The 15433-nt window shown below is 38.9% G+C and overlaps 3 protein-coding genes and 2 pseudogenes across 5 annotated transcripts; 3 read left to right on the top strand and 2 right to left on the bottom strand.

The window, feature by feature from the left end:
- The first annotated feature begins 1000 nt into the window (after positions 1 to 1000).
- Positions 1001 to 3169, top strand: LOC137743371 (protein RESISTANCE TO PHYTOPHTHORA 1, chloroplastic). The gene is made up of 4 exons (XM_068483255.2): positions 1001 to 1373; positions 2224 to 2434; positions 2524 to 2693; positions 2796 to 3169. The coding sequence occupies exons 1-4, from the start codon at positions 1107 to 1109 to the stop codon at positions 2820 to 2822; spliced, it is 675 nt and encodes a 224-aa protein (XP_068339356.2). The 5' UTR covers positions 1001 to 1106; the 3' UTR covers positions 2823 to 3169.
- A 213-nt stretch (positions 3170 to 3382) lies between these two features.
- Positions 3383 to 6321, bottom strand: LOC137743598 (transcription termination factor MTERF4, chloroplastic pseudogene; annotated as a pseudogene). Its single transcript, XR_015953328.1, has 2 exons — positions 6087 to 6321; positions 3383 to 5064 (listed from the first exon to the last, which is right to left on the bottom strand). The product of XR_015953328.1 is annotated as a transcription termination factor MTERF4, chloroplastic pseudogene (transcript).
- Positions 6322 to 6342: 21 nt separating this feature from the next.
- Positions 6343 to 8390, top strand: LOC137742363 (auxin-binding protein T85). 2 transcript variants are annotated; one of them, XM_068482212.2, is made up of 5 exons: positions 6343 to 6491; positions 7158 to 7264; positions 7558 to 7761; positions 7840 to 7907; positions 8103 to 8390. In XM_068482212.2, the coding sequence occupies exons 1-5, from the start codon at positions 6404 to 6406 to the stop codon at positions 8212 to 8214; spliced, it is 579 nt and encodes a 192-aa protein (XP_068338313.2). In that variant the 5' UTR covers positions 6343 to 6403; the 3' UTR covers positions 8215 to 8390. The 2 variants fall into 2 exon arrangements, with proteins under 2 accessions (XP_068338313.2, XP_068338315.2); XM_068482214.2 differs by having other exon boundaries at positions 6345 to 6498; positions 8103 to 8383.
- Positions 8391 to 8416: 26 nt separating this feature from the next.
- On the bottom strand, positions 8417 to 10723 carry RRP4 (ribosomal RNA processing 4). The gene is made up of 7 exons (XM_068482211.2): positions 10496 to 10723; positions 10251 to 10352; positions 10106 to 10151; positions 9882 to 9971; positions 9287 to 9352; positions 9126 to 9191; positions 8417 to 9012 (listed from the first exon to the last, which is right to left on the bottom strand). Exons 1-7 carry the CDS (start codon positions 10648 to 10650, stop codon positions 8563 to 8565), a joined length of 975 nt encoding a protein of 324 aa, XP_068338312.1. The 5' UTR covers positions 10651 to 10723; the 3' UTR covers positions 8417 to 8562.
- A 1097-nt stretch (positions 10724 to 11820) lies between these two features.
- On the top strand, positions 11821 to 13434 carry LOC137743735 (putative galacturonosyltransferase-like 4 pseudogene; annotated as a pseudogene).
- Positions 13435 to 15433: the final 1999 nt, after the last annotated feature.

The following is a 15433-nucleotide window of genomic DNA, read 5'->3' as shown; positions in this document are numbered from 1 at the left end:
TAGCGTAGTCCCCCATTCCTAGTGTATATAATATTATTTATTAAAAAATAAAAATAAAAGACTCAAGCAAAAGACGGTTATGTATATGTACCCAACAAATTGACAGCAAACACTTTGACTATTTTTTTAGGATAGTGCTATTTATGCATTTATTTTTACTTTTTACATACTTTTCTTCATTTTTATCATTCATCTTCTCGATTCATTTGATCAGACAACCGAAAACTGTGAACATCACTGCTCTTTTCAATAGAAATAAATTTTAAATAGTGATTTGCTAATTAGTTATTACACTTAAGTGAATAAAGAGGTGTACCTTTGTAATTCTTGAGTTCGATAGCTAGAGCCTAGACTAGGTGGGCTGTCCGATTGATCTGCCTACAAAGAAATAGGCCCCTTTGTATTTGTATTTAAATGTAACTTTGATGTGTAGGAACTTGCATACAAATATACTTACACCATATTGTTCCGTGCTAGTGACACAATAGCGATATACTCGTGTCATATATGTTGCTGGTACGACGTGCACCTAGTTGTTCAATGATGATTGAATAGCGTGGGCTCAAAACCCTAGGATTTCATACCGTTTTACTCTCTTTCAAATAGTATTTCAACCTTTTTAGCTCGTGCTAGTGCCCCCAGGAGAAGTTCAGTCCGTATTCGATGTGGGCGTTAGAACAATGCGAGGACCTTTCCTTAGTATAAGCGGACCGGGAAGAATGCATCTCTGGTGTACCAGTTATCGTATACACGGAGTCAATGATATTGGTCGGGGACATTTCCTTAGTGCAAGAGGACTACAAAGAATGCACCTATGGTGTACCAATTATCGTACGCATAGAGTCAATGATATTGGACGAGGACGTTTCCTTAGTACAAGAGGACCGAGAAGAATGCAACTCTGATGTACCAGTTATCGTAAGCACAGAGTCAATGATATTGGGCCAGAAAATTCTCCATTTAAGTGAAGCCCAAATGCTGTCCCCGTCCAACACATCTTCTTCCCTACCTCATATTTCTTATCTCCCTCTGTTTTTCCTCTGTTTCCTTTCTGTTCTTGAATTCTCAGTGAAAATCTTATCAGCGGAGAGAGAAAGTGTTCAACCATGAACTCCTTAACTTCAACCTCTCTCTGCAACTTCCAATATCCTTTCACCGTTTCGAACCCGAGAAACGTTTCACCCTGCAATTCTCCGTTTCCCACCAAATTTTTTTTCAGACTTTATGCCAATGCCAATGAGCTGGATGCTCCGGCAGCAGTGGAGGAACCAAAGCCAGAGCTAGAAGAAGCCGAGCCACCGGAAGCCAGAAAGTCCACCACTTTCTCTGCTGCTGCTGCTGCTGCTTCTCCACTCGACAAGGACCTCAAAAAGGTTGGATTTTTATACCTTTTTTTGTTCATATGGGTGTCCTGAATTGCAATTTATAAAGACTTTGTTTGTAAATTTTATTGTGAATTGTGAAATTGGGTAGTGAAAACGGAATCATTATGTTAGTGGGTTGTTGAGAGTGTGAATCCCGCAACGAGAAAAAGCTTATGCTCATATTCTAATGCGGTGTCAGAGCAGGCTATTCAGTACATATTTTTTCGTTTGAGTTGAAGAATGTAAAGTCACATGTCCGAAACTTAAAAAAAAAAGATACGGCATACAATTAGCGCTACTAATGACATCGAAGCCTTTTGCATAAAACCCCACACCTTATAGAGTCGAGTCACTGGCAATTTGCAAAAAGTTATATTAGAGTTAGTTTGTGTGCTTTAGTGAGCCTAATGTGGGCTAATGTATTGGATGAAACTTAAGCCAAAAATCAACATCGATTTCTACCCGGAAAAGCATTTCACTTGTATCTGACTACCAAAAACATGAACAAAGAAATAAACTAGTTGAAGAAGCTAATAGAATTGTATCGACGTCTCTTTAACATCAAATCTGTAATGAAAGTAATCTACATTGAGAATAGTCCGATTTCGGCTATGTTTCCAAACATAGTTTACCTAACGGGATGGATGTTGAGAGTATGAATCCCACATCGGTGAAAGAAGGGACCTCGCATGTGAGTTGGTATGATCGCATCCTCACACGCCCCAACTTTCTTCAACCGGATGGATTCCTTTTTGTTTAGCATATCCACCCCGTGTAGTGATAGATTGTTTTTCTCCGATAGAAAACTGTCATGTAATCAATTTCTCACAACGCTATGCTTCCATGTTTTTTGCAACAGGTGGTTCAGAAGACTGCTGCAACCTTTGCACCAAGGGCTTCGACAGCTTCCAAAAACCCCGCTGTGCCCGGTAGTACTCTCTACACTGTTTTTGAGGTTCAAGCCTATGCCTCCATGCTGCTAGGTGGATTTCTGTCCTTCAATCTCATCTTCCCATCGAACGAACCAGACATATGGAGGTTAATGGGAATGTGGTCCATTTGGATGTTTAGTAAGTTATCCCCCTCTAAATGTACCTCCAAAGTTTCCTCTTGTAGCAAAGATATAATGAACAAAGAATTTAACTTTCTAATTTTGCAGCAATTCCTTCACTGCGTGCACGAGACTGCTCGAAAAATGAGAAGGAAGCTCTAAACTATCTCTTCCTCCTCGTCCCGTTACTCAATGTTACAATCCCATTCTTTGTGAAGTCCTTTGCTGTCGTTTGGTCTGCTGATACTGTAGCCTTTTTCGCCATGTATGCGTGGAAGGTATGCGATCACAGATTCAGATGTTTGAATTAGGCATTCCTTTTTATAATTTGTGATATTTCTCTGCTAATATAGCAAGTAACATACGTTCTGTTTCTACAGCTTGGGTGGCTAGAAAGAAAAGACTAGGAATTGAAGTTGCTTGCTCGTTTCAAATCAATGGATAGGCACATGATTTATACCAAGTTTCTAGATGCTGATGGCTTGAAAGTACAACAAGAGCTTGTACGTTTACACGAAAAAATGGTGCTTGCCTCACTTGCAGTCTGCAGGAGCCAAAACCATTGTCGATTTTTGGGAAATGTCGAGAGAAGGGATGCATTCGATCATGTTCAGGCGATCTTGTTTATATAGGATGAATATTGACAAGTGAAAATATAGTTGAACAAAGTAATGCAGTGATACATTTGTACATAAAAATACCGAATCGTTTCCCTGTTGTTCTTACTTCTATTTGTGATACCTTTTTTACTCTCCCTTGATTTCTCTTTAATTTCGTTCTACGTTTCTGGAATCTCAATGGTTACTGCATCAATTCGCTCCCTCATCCTCACTAGAAATGTGTTCCGCTTGAGTTCACGGTCAAAATCAAGATGAATTTGCTGTTTAAATAGAGACTCATAAATTTACCTGATCAACAACGAAAATCCATGGCTGAACTAACAAAATGCCCAATCAATGGACCAAAATTTCAGTACAAAATTTGAATCATCATTGATTTGTTTGTTTTACAAAATTAGAACAAAAATTTCGGTAGTTGATTACATGAAGATCATTCTATACATAATCTTCATCGCTGTCATCATCGTATTCAGAACCTGAATCGTCGCTCCTTGGTTCTGTGAGCGTATTCATATCAAACGATGGCAATGATTCCATCTCCTCCATGTCAATGGTGTCGTAGTCCATCCGTTGTGCAAACTTTTCATCAGAGCAATTGAGAAGCCATCCAAGGGAGCATTTCAACGCTTTCTTTGAAACCATCTTATGTCTTGGTTTTATAGTCGATTCCAGACCATAAGTAAAGAATGCTGGGAAAGCAACCAAGTCATCCAAAGGCCTTTGCATCTCTGTTTGAAAGAAATCAAAGCTGAGTTTCATGATGTCCAGATTCAAGGCAAGCAACTGGGGACACCCGACGACCATCTTCCTCACTTGCTCCAAGGAAAATCCACAATTCTTAAGGAAATCGACATGCTTCATCATAGGTCTATCACTGAGGCTAACAACTTGAGGCATCTTCTCAACAACTCTGCCAAAGTCCTCGGGATCCAAATCTATTACTGACTTGAGTGAACTTTGTTGACTGAGAAGCTTAGGCTTGAGATCAATTCCTATGATCTCAGGATACTGTGCCACTACAGAAGCAAGTGATTCTTCTCGAACACAAAACTCCAAAAGGGATTGAATATTCGGTTTCACCCTCTCCTCCAATCCAAACCCAAGGATGTGAGGACGCTTCTCTATCAGTCTAGCCACTCCCAGTCTAGGAATACCCAGCTTTTCGAGATACTCAACAAAAGGCTTGATCACCCTACCTACACGCATCCCTAAAATCTCAGGGTATCTAGTTAAAACTCCTCCAATCTCCCTTCTTGCAACCCCAATTCCAACTAAATAAGCCACCGAAGTGCTCATGGTCCCCTCGAGCTTGAATCCCAGCACTTCTGGATATTTCTCAAGAACCCGAGGAATGTCATCCGGTTTGATATCCATTCCTTGAAGATACTTGACCACTGGTGAAAGGTCAATAACAACACTAGCATGCAGGACTTGTGGATATCTTCTCAAGAACTCTGCGAATGTGGATTTCCTAACACCCAACTTCCCAAGATAATCGAGCACAGGAATCATGTTTTTCTTCACACTACAGCCTAGAACAAGTGGATAGTTGTTAATGTCTTCGACTGTAAGTCCCAGATTGTGAAGAAAATCCACACGTTCCCTCATAACTTCGACTGTAACAGGAAGCTCCAATCCATCAAGCTCATCAGGAATAATACCAATTCCTCGCAAGAAATCATAAACCCGGGCACGAATTTCCATCCTTTCATTCTTCATCTCTAAGAGACTAGGACGACTATATAAGGATGAAGAACCTCTATCTCTCCTACCTGCACGACTGGTGTTTGTATTTGAAACCGATGAATCCTTATAACTGGTTGCTGACCTTCTACCAGAAACAGAATACTGACACCTTGTCATCAACCCTATCAACTTCTCTCGATTGCAAAGCGTGGATATAGAAGTGAATTGGGGCTTAAGAGATGTAAGTACCGGTAACTCTGAATGCACAAGCAAAAAGCTGGGTTTCGTAATACCAGTATAGCATCTGATCTTCATACTTCCAGATTCAAAACTACCAACGCGCCTGCGAAAAACGAAGGGCTCAACTCAAATACATAGTAGTACCAATGCAGAGAACAACATGATAATCTTGTTCATCAAGGCACATCTACTAATACAAGAAGATAATAACAGTGAGTTATCATAGGCAAAAATTACTCAAATCTACTAATCCAACATGATTTTCTTACTTTCGAATGACGGACTAACAAACAAGATTCTAAAAGACGCTAGGTGCTAGTTAAACAGTGGGCTAGGGCTTAGCGTCTAGACGGATTTAAGTAAATCTATTATATTTTGTGTAAATAAGTGTTTCTTTATACTTAGAATATATATAATTTTATCATAAACTACAAAATAAATTACAAAATAATATAACATATATAATATGAAGTACTGGAACATAATGAAAATATGGAGAATAATCATATAATGTGTGGTTAATTAAGTATTTAACATGTTTCTTACAATTTATTGAAAAAAATAAAATGCAAATGAAAGATATCTATTTTCTGTCTAAATGAGTCGCAAGAGGGTATGGGCGGACTAGACGGACGCCTAGGTGATCTAGGCGTCTCGGCAGATTTAGGTGCCATTTCTTAATTTTTAAACATTTAGGCATTAACCAGGCCGGTAACCAGCTGCCTGGTAATTTTTAGAACAGAGCTCACAAATTCTAATGAAATACAGCAGCCAAAAGACGGTTAATTTTCATTTCTGAGACAAATTTCTACAAAAATACATAAAAGAATACAAATTTCATATCTTAGGCACCAAAGAAAATTTGGGTTCTACCATTTACATCCAAACATACATAAACCGAAGAATTTAGCTTTTTTTTCAGTAGGAAAAGCCGAACTGCAGAAAGTTTAGCTTCTTTCAAAAGCAGATAGTAAAAAGCCACTCATTACACAAAGTTGCAGAGAAGGAAGAAGAGAAAACTCAATTATCCATTTCTCGTATTTTCTCCATTTCGTCGGTGAAATGCTTGTTAACTTGAACAAAGTTGCAGAAAAGAAGAAGAAGAAGAAGAAAGAAGAAGCTGACCTGTTCGTGGAGTTGGCTCAGGCTGAGAATTGCTTAAGCTGCTTATCCAGAGAGCCGCTAAGATCAACCCATCAATGGCAGACAGCTCGAGCAGCAGCTGGGCAAACACTCTCGTCTCCTCATCCGGCTAAAGCTTAAACCTTTTGCAAGAGGATTTGGTCTTGGACTCTTGTATGCCTCATCCCTCATAAAAGTGATTTTGGGCCTAAAAGTGCTTTTGGGCCTGCTGCAACCCAACAATAAATTAAAGAATAAAGTTACTCGGCGTTCCTCATGAAAGAATCAGAGAAAGTGGAAGTTGTGGAAGGAGCGAGAAAATGGCAGGGCCTTCTTCGCTTACTATCTTCTTCTTCAGCTTGCTGTTCTTCTCTGCAGTATCTGAAGCTTCCAAATGCTCACTCAAAGGTAACAGGTCCTTCTTAATCTTTCATGAATTTACACAAATCGTGCTTCAAATCTTTTTTTTTTTTTTCATCAAAGAGTGTTAGTAGTTGTTTTCTTGATCATTGGTTTATGGTTAATGATCGTTTGATTCATGATTAATGTCTCTAATGGTGTTTGATTCTGTATTTTCTGGGAATTTTGAGACTGCCCAAGTGGTGAAATCTTCCATCTTCATATATCCTTCGGATTGTGGGTAATATGCTTGTTAATGATATAGATTAAGCTAATTAACTATTAATTGCTAGTGTATATGAGTTTGTTTGGAAGTGCATTTAGAATGGGTGAAAGCGTTTTTGGCGAAAATGTTTCTGGACTCAAATCTTAATAAAAATGCAATTGTTTTGGAATCCAAAAACATTTTCTTTAAAAGCGCTTTCAATCATTTTAAAAGCACTTCCAAATGAGCATTTGATTCATAATTAATGTCTCTAATGGTGTTTGGTTCTGTTTTCTTCCCTTCTTGAACTTGATGTTTTGGTTGTTTCCTGGGAATTTTGTGCTTGCCCACATTGTGAAATCTTCGACTCTCTTATATCCTTCGGGTTGTGGGTAATATGCTTAATAATGTTGTGGATTAAGATAATTAATTAACTATTATATTGCTTAAAATCTATATGTTGGATGCAGGATTACCTCTAGTAAGAAATATAAGTGAGCTTCCACAGAATAACTATGGAAGGGCGGGTTTGACACACACAACTGTTGCTGGTTCACTCTTGCACGGGTTGAAAGAGGTATATCCGTTCCACCATTCGCTTGAGAATTTATTGTTCTTGTGATCATAGTGGCTTAGAGGACTATAGTCTACACCATTTGATTTGCACAATGACCTCAAGCAAGATTTCACTGAAAGTTGTCCGATAATATACTCGTGTATATGTGCTGTCATCTTAAACCGTCTATATCTAAAACTTCTTGTCCTTCGATGTGCCTTGGACATTGTAGATCATACTTTGCGATGAACAAGTTATGAATTCGAGAATTTTTTTGGGGGGACGTATATATGATAGAGTTATCGGGTTCACAGGTTGAGGTATGGCTACAAACATTTGCTCCAGGATCAGGCACACCAATACACAGGCATTCTTGTGAAGAAGTTTTTGTTGTCCTAAAGGGAAGTGGAACTCTTTACCTTGCACCGAGCTCGCACGAGAAGTTCCCTGGAAAGCCACAAGAGTTCTCTATCTTTGCAAATAGCACATTTCACATACCTGTTAACGATGCTCACCAGGTAAACCTAAGCATTCTACACTTAATATGTTTTATTTTTCTCCGATAGGCAATTCACAACTTACTCGTTGCTTTGCAGGTCCGGAATACAAATGAACATGAGGATTTGCAAGTGCTTGTCACCATATCTCGTCCGCCAGTTAAAGTGTATGCAATCCACCTTCTTTCATCTTCTATGTTTAATATCATCTATTACTTCTTCAACTTCAGTCCGATATCAAATAGAGCACCATGATATGCAGATGCAATTCTTTCGCGTTCTCATGCCAGGTTATTTGTTTCTTCTTTTTCGGATTGTAAAGAACGGTGAATGATACTTCCACCCTTGGTTTCAACATTCAGGTTCATATATGAGGACTGGTTCATGCCTCACACTGCTGCAAAGTTGAAGTACCCCTACTATTGGGACGAAGAATGCCTCGAAGTTGAATCGCCGCCAAAGGATGAGCTATGATATCTTAGAAACGTCGCATAAAACCGTTGTAAATCATCTAATCTTGTTATCGTTCGCAAAAAGACATGGAGTTTGTAGAGTTTTAAGTTTTCAGATACACACTGTATTTGTACTTTGTAGCAAAATCTCACAAATGTTAATTGGGATGATAGCAAGCGAGGTTCCGCAATTCGCAAGTGGCAAACAATTGGGATGATAGACGGACGGAAGTTATGACACCCGTAGCGATTTCGAACGATAAAAAATTTCTGTTTACTGATACAAAGGTATAAGATATGATGAGATGAGAACACAGTTACAGGAAGGACTCCTCTTGACCACAGATTACATAAGTTAGACAACAAATCGTCACTTCTTTTTAGTCATGCTTCGCCGTACAGCCTCCTTTTCTGCAACCAGAACACAAAACTCTGCGCCGAGCATTTCATGTATAGCAACATTTATAGAACTGCTCAAATCAACCGTCTCCATGATCACTTCTACGGTAATACTGAAGCCTAATGTAGACAATGCGCGGATAGCATTTGCAGTTCTGCATATGTTCTCTCTTGTCTGTTGCGGAGTGTAGTTTTTCTCCTGATCTTCGGGACTAATGGAACTTTTATCGGCTTTGGTATCATGTTGTTCAGACTTGTGATCCACTAGCATATCGTCGGTAACTTCAACATGTTCACCAACCCAGATGAAACCGTTACAGCCAAGTATCAGGTCAATGCCATAGTTTTCTAGATGATGGAAGTGCTGCTTTCGTCGTTTCACTAGATAAGAAGGAACTGTGAGCAACTGACCCCTTCCAAGCTGCAAAGCAGGTTACAATCATTGTGAGAAATACTAACAAATAACGGATAATGCCTGAACAAAATGTTCAGAAGCATCCTTCTAAAAGTTAACGAATTATATAGAAGACAAACCTTTCCATACTTCTGACTTCTTGCTTGGAGATGTAAACCATCATGTTGGAAACCACGAACTTCAGCCTGGAAAAGGGAAAGTATTTGTAACAATGGATCAAGTCTTAATTTGTTCCTTTTTTCTATTCAATTAGGCCAGTAATACATGTTACATGACTTACACAAATGACATCATTCTCTTCAAAAATGCTGCGCATGTTGAGTTCATCCAGGGCAGTTCGGCGCCTCTAGCAATTGAAAGAGTGAAACTTAAATGAGGGATTGTAACGCAACATTTACAGTAGTGGAAAATCCAAATTGAATCTGAACATGTTTCTATTTCAAGAGTGGATGGCGGAAATACGTGACTTCTATTGAAAAGGGGTTCAAATTATCTAAATAAATAGAATATAACGAATCAAAGGGTTCTGTAGTGTTCAGAATGATAAACAAAAATTCAAACAAAGAAAATCTAGATCATCTAACAGATTTATATACAGCTATATGAATCCATAGAACAGAATTCCACGCTCTGTGTCAAATATGTCCAACTGTAAAATTGGCATTCCCTTGTTCCATCTCACAGTTATCTTTGTCACTAATCAACAAAACTGTAAACAGTGGACAATCTACTGAACAACGAACCAGTTAGCATTCTTCTTGAAAGTGTTTTACACCACTCCGACTCACTTATTTAGCAACACTATGAATTGCATATCTGGTAAAAGAAAGTTATCACTACTGATGCATGCTGCCAACTTGGGCTAACAGTTATACCTGTATGCCGTCAGGTAAGTTCATCGAAGAAAGCATCAACACTGCATCATGGCTATAGTTTATCTCCACTCTCCAACGCTTCGGAGCAACCTAAACCATAATTTATCACAAGATCACAAAACAGACTCATAAAACCAAATGTTTCTCAACAAAGAAAGCAAATCATCAATAATCGAACTTTCGATAAAATTAATCGAATTGTAGTTCAGCATTCCTGTTTTCACCTCAATAACACGCCCCACTATGATATCTCCAACCTCTGGTTTGTACCTTAATTTATTTTCAAAAATTCCATAAGCGCCAAATGATTAAAATTTCAACAAAAATTAACTAAAAACCAAAAAAATTAAACACTTAATTAGTAAGTACCTGGCCCTTAAAGAACGCACATAAACCAGCTTATTGACTCTCTCGACGACGCCGCAAACCGTCGCAACAACTTCCCCATTGACCTCAGAGGTCCCATGTCCCCTGAATTCACAAAAATCCGAGACACCCATAAATTATTTTACACTTAGATAAAATTTGAAGAAAACCCAAATCGAAAATCCCAAAATCAGAGCATTATAGAGAGAGAGAGAGAGAGAGAGAGAGAGAGAGAGAGAGAGACGTACTTGAGAAGGCCGTCTTCGTAGTTAACGGGGATGGAATCAGCGACGGTGACGGAAGCGTTGGAATTGGCCTTTGAAGCCAAAGATTCGAGCTTTTCGAGAGCTCTCTGCAGCCGGACCTTCTGGGTTTGGTTCAGCGAAAGCTGTAAATCTTTCATCTTTCTCGCTGTGGAAGAGAGAGAGAGTGAAAGGAGAAAAACCCTGAACCCTAGCCTGAGTTCTTAGATCATTGCATGGATTTGGGAAGCAATGAATGGGGCTAACATTTTAAGGCCCATTTAAAAAATGATGAAAGTAAGCCCATATTAGAATGGGATCATTGGGCCTCGTTTTTTTTACGAAATACGACCACTAAACTAAGTGTAATAATACAGTTAGTTAGAAACTTGAGAAATGATTCAACCAATTATATTATGAAAATTAGTGTACCAGACCGTATTACCGACATCAAAAATTTTGCAGATCCCAAACTTGGAATCGTGATCTTAAGTAGAAGACCTAAACAACTATATAGATCACAGCAGAAAATATAGGGTCAAGATTCGAGTTCGTTTACTAACTTGTTATACTTGGGAATTTAGCATGCAACTTGAAAATTTGCCCTTTCGGCAAACGGGGAAAAAAAAAAAAAAAAAAAAACTTGAAAATTGCCTTTTCTTTGTTCACATCATTGAAGAAACTTGACGTCCATGAATTTAATGTCAATTACACATGAAAAAAGAAAAAAAAATGCAAAAATTTGAGTTCAAATATTCTGCACTCAAAGTTTTTGGTGGCTTCTCTCTGCCCTATTTACTTGAGTGATATGTGTTCTTTTTAACTTAATTTTTATTTATTTATTTTATTAAAGAGATAAGTTGAAGAGTTAAACATTGTTGAGTGAACTTTAAATAAATAGCCAGATGTAAACAAATAAAATAGATCATAGAGAAACCACATAGATTTTTGAATGCGGAAGATTTGATCTCCAAAATTTCCATTAAAAATATATTTCTTTTTTTTTTAACAAATGATATTTCCCTTTTAAAGAGGCAGAAAAATATGAAAGGTAATATAAAACTGCCTAAAATAATATCAAGAAAGTGAATCCATCAAGCAAACAATAATAATTTTGGATAATATAATAGTATAATTGCCTTGCTATATTTTGTTACATGGGGTCGTACGTATAACCTAATTACCTAACCTTGTTACAAAAACCAAATCCCCCTCTTTCTCTTCCTCCGAGTAATCTTCTCTTCCTCACAATCCCACCGACCTGCCTCCTTCCCCCAAATTTTTGTTATATCAATCATTAACCTCTAACCTCTCCCCTAAACCTTCTCTCAACCAGCCTATGGCCACCACTCTCCCTGGTCCTCCTCTTCTTCCTTGATCCCCTCCACCACCTTTTTCTACCATCAAGGGCAGGATGGCCGTCTCATCGACATCTCATGGCCTCCTGTCTTTCCTCCTCCTCATCCTCATCCACCTTCTCATCTTCCTCCATTGCCCCACCCATGTTGCCGCCACCACAGGCATCCGGCTTGGCATCATCCGGAAACCTTCTCCGAATGTTGCCATCTTTCGAGAAGCACCAGCTTTCCAAAACATGGATGCCTGTGAGCATGCAGAGAAAATTCACATTGCCATGACACTAGACTCCAATTACCTAAGAGGCACCATGGCGGCCATGCTTTCAATACTGCAGCACTCGATGTGCCCAGGGATTGTCGAGTTCCACTTTCTCTGGGCACGGTTCGACCCCGAGGTGCTCTCCAACATCCAATCCACCTTCCCCTACCTCAACTTCAATGTCTACCGCTTCGATTCGAATAGGGTACGTGGGAAAATATCAAAGTCGATACGCCAAGCCTTGGACCAACCCTTAAACTATGCACGTATTTACCTAGCCGACATACTTCCAGTTGATGTGAAGAGGGTTCTATACCTAGACTCGGACCTTGTGGTTGTGGATGACGTGGCAAAGTTATGGAAGGTTGACTTGCAAGGCAAGGTATTGGCAGCGCCAGAATATTGCCATGCAAACTTCACCCAATATTTCACAAAATCGTTCTGGTCCGACAGTGAAATGTCCAAAACGTTTGAGGGCAGAAATCCTTGCTATTTCAACACAGGGGTGATGGTGGTGGACGTGGATAAATGGAGACAAGGTGAGTACACTAAGAAAATGGAGGAGTGGATGGTGGTGCAGAAGCAGAAGCGAATTTACCATTTGGGGTCTTTGCCGCCATTTTTGTTGGTTTTGGCTGGAGACATCACAGCCGTTCATCACAGGTGGAATCAACATGGACTCGGTGGGGACAATCTCGAAGGCAAGTGTAGGAGTTTGCATCCTGGCCCTATAAGCCTGTTGCATTGGAGTGGGAAGGGCAAACCCTGGTTGAGGTTAGATTCAAGAAAGCCCTGCACCGTTGATCATCTGTGGGCCCCCTATGATCTCTACCGTTCATCAGCTCATCATTTTGAAGAATGAGATGATGAGATCAATGGTGGGAAAAGCAAGAAGGTGAAAAATAGTTTTGGACTATGAAATTTGGGTCAGTGGGGATAAGGGAGTTTGATTAACTAGAAGAGCAAGAAGGTGAAAAAATGGTCAATGGGTAGGTTGCTATCCTTTTTCTTTTTACCCTTTGATTTTTATCTTAGACCAAGTAAAAAAAATAAAGGAAAAGTATAGAAAGGAAAGTAAAACTTTGGGGAGTAAACTAATTTGGGTTAAGGCTGGTTAATTGCAAGTAGGGCATATTTCGTACTTAGAGGAAACACATGGAGGAGGAAGAAGACCACATAATGTTATCAGCATAGCTTTTGACCGCCGGAAGATCCTCTTACCGGAGTTTTATGGCGGCCCTCAACAGTATTTGTTTAAATACGAAATTATGTCTCCAAATCCAGTTTAGTGTATAATTAAGTTTATTTAGCCTAACAATTTGTTGATACATTGTTTTTTTTTCATTTTTGGTATAGTTTTTCTTGTACTTCTTGTAGCATCTTATAGTTTGATGAGATGAAGCAATTGTGACTCCAAAATTACTTAAAAAACTAACTCTTTCTACCACCAAACAAGTTTACCAATGCCGAAATTTTGATGGAAGTCTCTTGGCAATTTCAAATTATCCAGTCTCGGATATCCCATCCACATCAATTTTCTGATTTTTTGTTTTTTTGTTACATATGATTCTTTTTCCTCGCGGTTTCAGAGACCCAATGGTCACACTAAACAGATTTAACCACACCTTCTTATCGAGAAATTTAAAAAATTTCAATGTAGGTGACAAAATCACATAATGTTCTTAATTCAAATGTTATCATTTGAGTGGACGACCAAATTGACAAAACTAATTAATCAAATTAACATGTCATGCAAACATGAGTTTAGCTGAGTTCGTTATAGCAATGTACGTCACCCTCTGTGCTTAACTTTGAATCCTCTTCTTCATAATTTAGATAAAATTATTGTAATCAGTCTATCGTTTGTTAAAAAAAAAAAAAGACATCAAATCAAACATGTCATGCTAGTTATACGCAACAATTTCTCCTAATTGAAAAAGTAATGAGTTATATAATCCACATTATTCTCCCAATTTATCATCCTATTTTGCTCATCGCCAAACTCCTTTTAATAAAAACTTTAATTGCAAATGCTGCTCTTTACATGTACAAATTTACTTTTTTTTCTTCTTCTTAATTTACATGTATAAAACTACTTTGAAAAGCTAAAGTGCATAATAACCAGTACAGTACATAGTTTTGACAATAGCCATTCCAACCTTTAGGAAGCTCTTTGCGACTACCTAATAGTCTCAGTAATTGTAAACTTGCAACTCCGACGAGCCACCGTGCCAACCGCCACATGACATATTTCTCGGGCTAAGACTTCCTCGGCTCAATGCCATAGTTCCTCCTCATAGCTTCCTTTCTGCTCTGAATAAACGCTTCTGATTTTTCGTTTATGTTTGGAGCAATGTGAAAAAGTGGCCTTACGCGCCGCCTTAACGCAATCTTTGATCCTTTATCATCATCTTCTATCTCCATTGCTAGTGTCAACTTTTCGCCACCCATTACACCCTTTCCTTTCTTCATACTATTTTTCTCCTTATCTGGTTTCGGTACATCTTTAATGCTCAAAACCTTCGTCAGGTTGCCCTTGTGTTCGGAAACATTGGCCTTCACTGGATCACCTAACTTGTCAATATGCGTCCACGATTCAAAGCCATCGGTTTGCTTGTAGTGAACTTGAATCTGAAGACCAGAATCCTTCTCCGGCGTCTGGCTAGCCTCATGATGGTCCATTGTCTCAACCCCTTTAGGGTTAGCAGCTGGAATCATAGGCTGTTCGTCTTGATCAGGCATCGGATGGCCTAACATTACTTGCTTAACAAGGAGTCTACCGACCAGGCTATTCACAATGAAGGTGAAGATCCTGTGGCAAATGCCAGTAGGCTCGGTGCGGTTGAGCTTCTCCTGCATTGCTTAATTTCGAATGAGAAGCTAGATTTAAAGACGAGCTCCGACGGAGGCTGGGGAAGAAGGTTTAGATGGAATGTTTGGGGATGAAGATTATTTATGTGCACCGAACAAACTGCAAAGTCATTTGGATGTGTGATTCCATGCTTGGAAATGTGGTAATGAAAAGTAGGAAAGAAAGAATGTTATAACTTTGATGGAAGAACTAATACTAGTTTTGTCTTGTAATCCAATCCAAAGGGCGAAGATAAGACAAACTTTATCTCACTAAGCGGGGTTCGACTGTATGAGTCCTAAAACATCATTACACTGGTTTTATGTCAAGTATTCTGTTAGCTCCAATTGGAGGAAGATAAAATAATATGTTAAATTCCTTCGATAGGACTTTGGTACGAAGCAAAAGCAACTTGCAAGAATATCATAGGGAAATTCATATGATACCATGCATTTGGAGAGAGCTAGTATTTTACT

The sequence above is a fragment of the Pyrus communis genome, chromosome 11, assembly GCF_041283825.1.
Source record: "Pyrus communis isolate YQ-2024b chromosome 11, ASM4128382v1, whole genome shotgun sequence".
NCBI classification, from domain to species: Eukaryota; Viridiplantae; Streptophyta; class Magnoliopsida; order Rosales; family Rosaceae; genus Pyrus; species Pyrus communis.
This window is presented reverse-complemented; position numbering and strand designations above follow the sequence as displayed.

Bases quoted from the DNA above. Each gene is read 5' to 3' on its own strand.
- LOC137742363 (XM_068482214.2), top strand. From the start codon at position 6,360: ATGAAAGAATCAGAGAAAGTGGAAGTTGTGGAAGGAGCGAGAAAATGG. The intron at 6,499-7,157 runs GTCCTTCTTAAT...TGTTGGATGCAG, and splicing joins TGCTCACTCAAAGGTAACAG to GATTACCTCTAGTAAGAAAT. The intron at 7,908-8,102 runs GTATGCAATCCA...TTCAACATTCAG, and splicing joins TCTCGTCCGCCAGTTAAAGT to GTTCATATATGAGGACTGGT.
- RRP4 (XM_068482211.2), bottom strand. From the start codon at position 10,650: ATGAAAGATTTACAGCTTTCGCTGAACCAAACCCAGAAGGTCCGGCTG. The intron at 9,972-10,105 runs GTGAAAACAGGA...ATTATGGTTTAG, and splicing joins TAGTGGGGCGTGTTATTGAG to GTTGCTCCGAAGCGTTGGAG. The intron at 9,353-9,881 runs GTATAACTGTTA...TTCAATTGCTAG, and splicing joins ACTTACCTGACGGCATACAG to AGGCGCCGAACTGCCCTGGA.
- LOC137743371 (XM_068483255.2), top strand. From the start codon at position 1,107: ATGAACTCCTTAACTTCAACCTCTCTCTGCAACTTCCAATATCCTTTC. The intron at 1,374-2,223 runs GTTGGATTTTTA...TTTTTGCAACAG, and splicing joins TCGACAAGGACCTCAAAAAG to GTGGTTCAGAAGACTGCTGC. The intron at 2,435-2,523 runs GTAAGTTATCCC...CTAATTTTGCAG, and splicing joins GTGGTCCATTTGGATGTTTA to CAATTCCTTCACTGCGTGCA.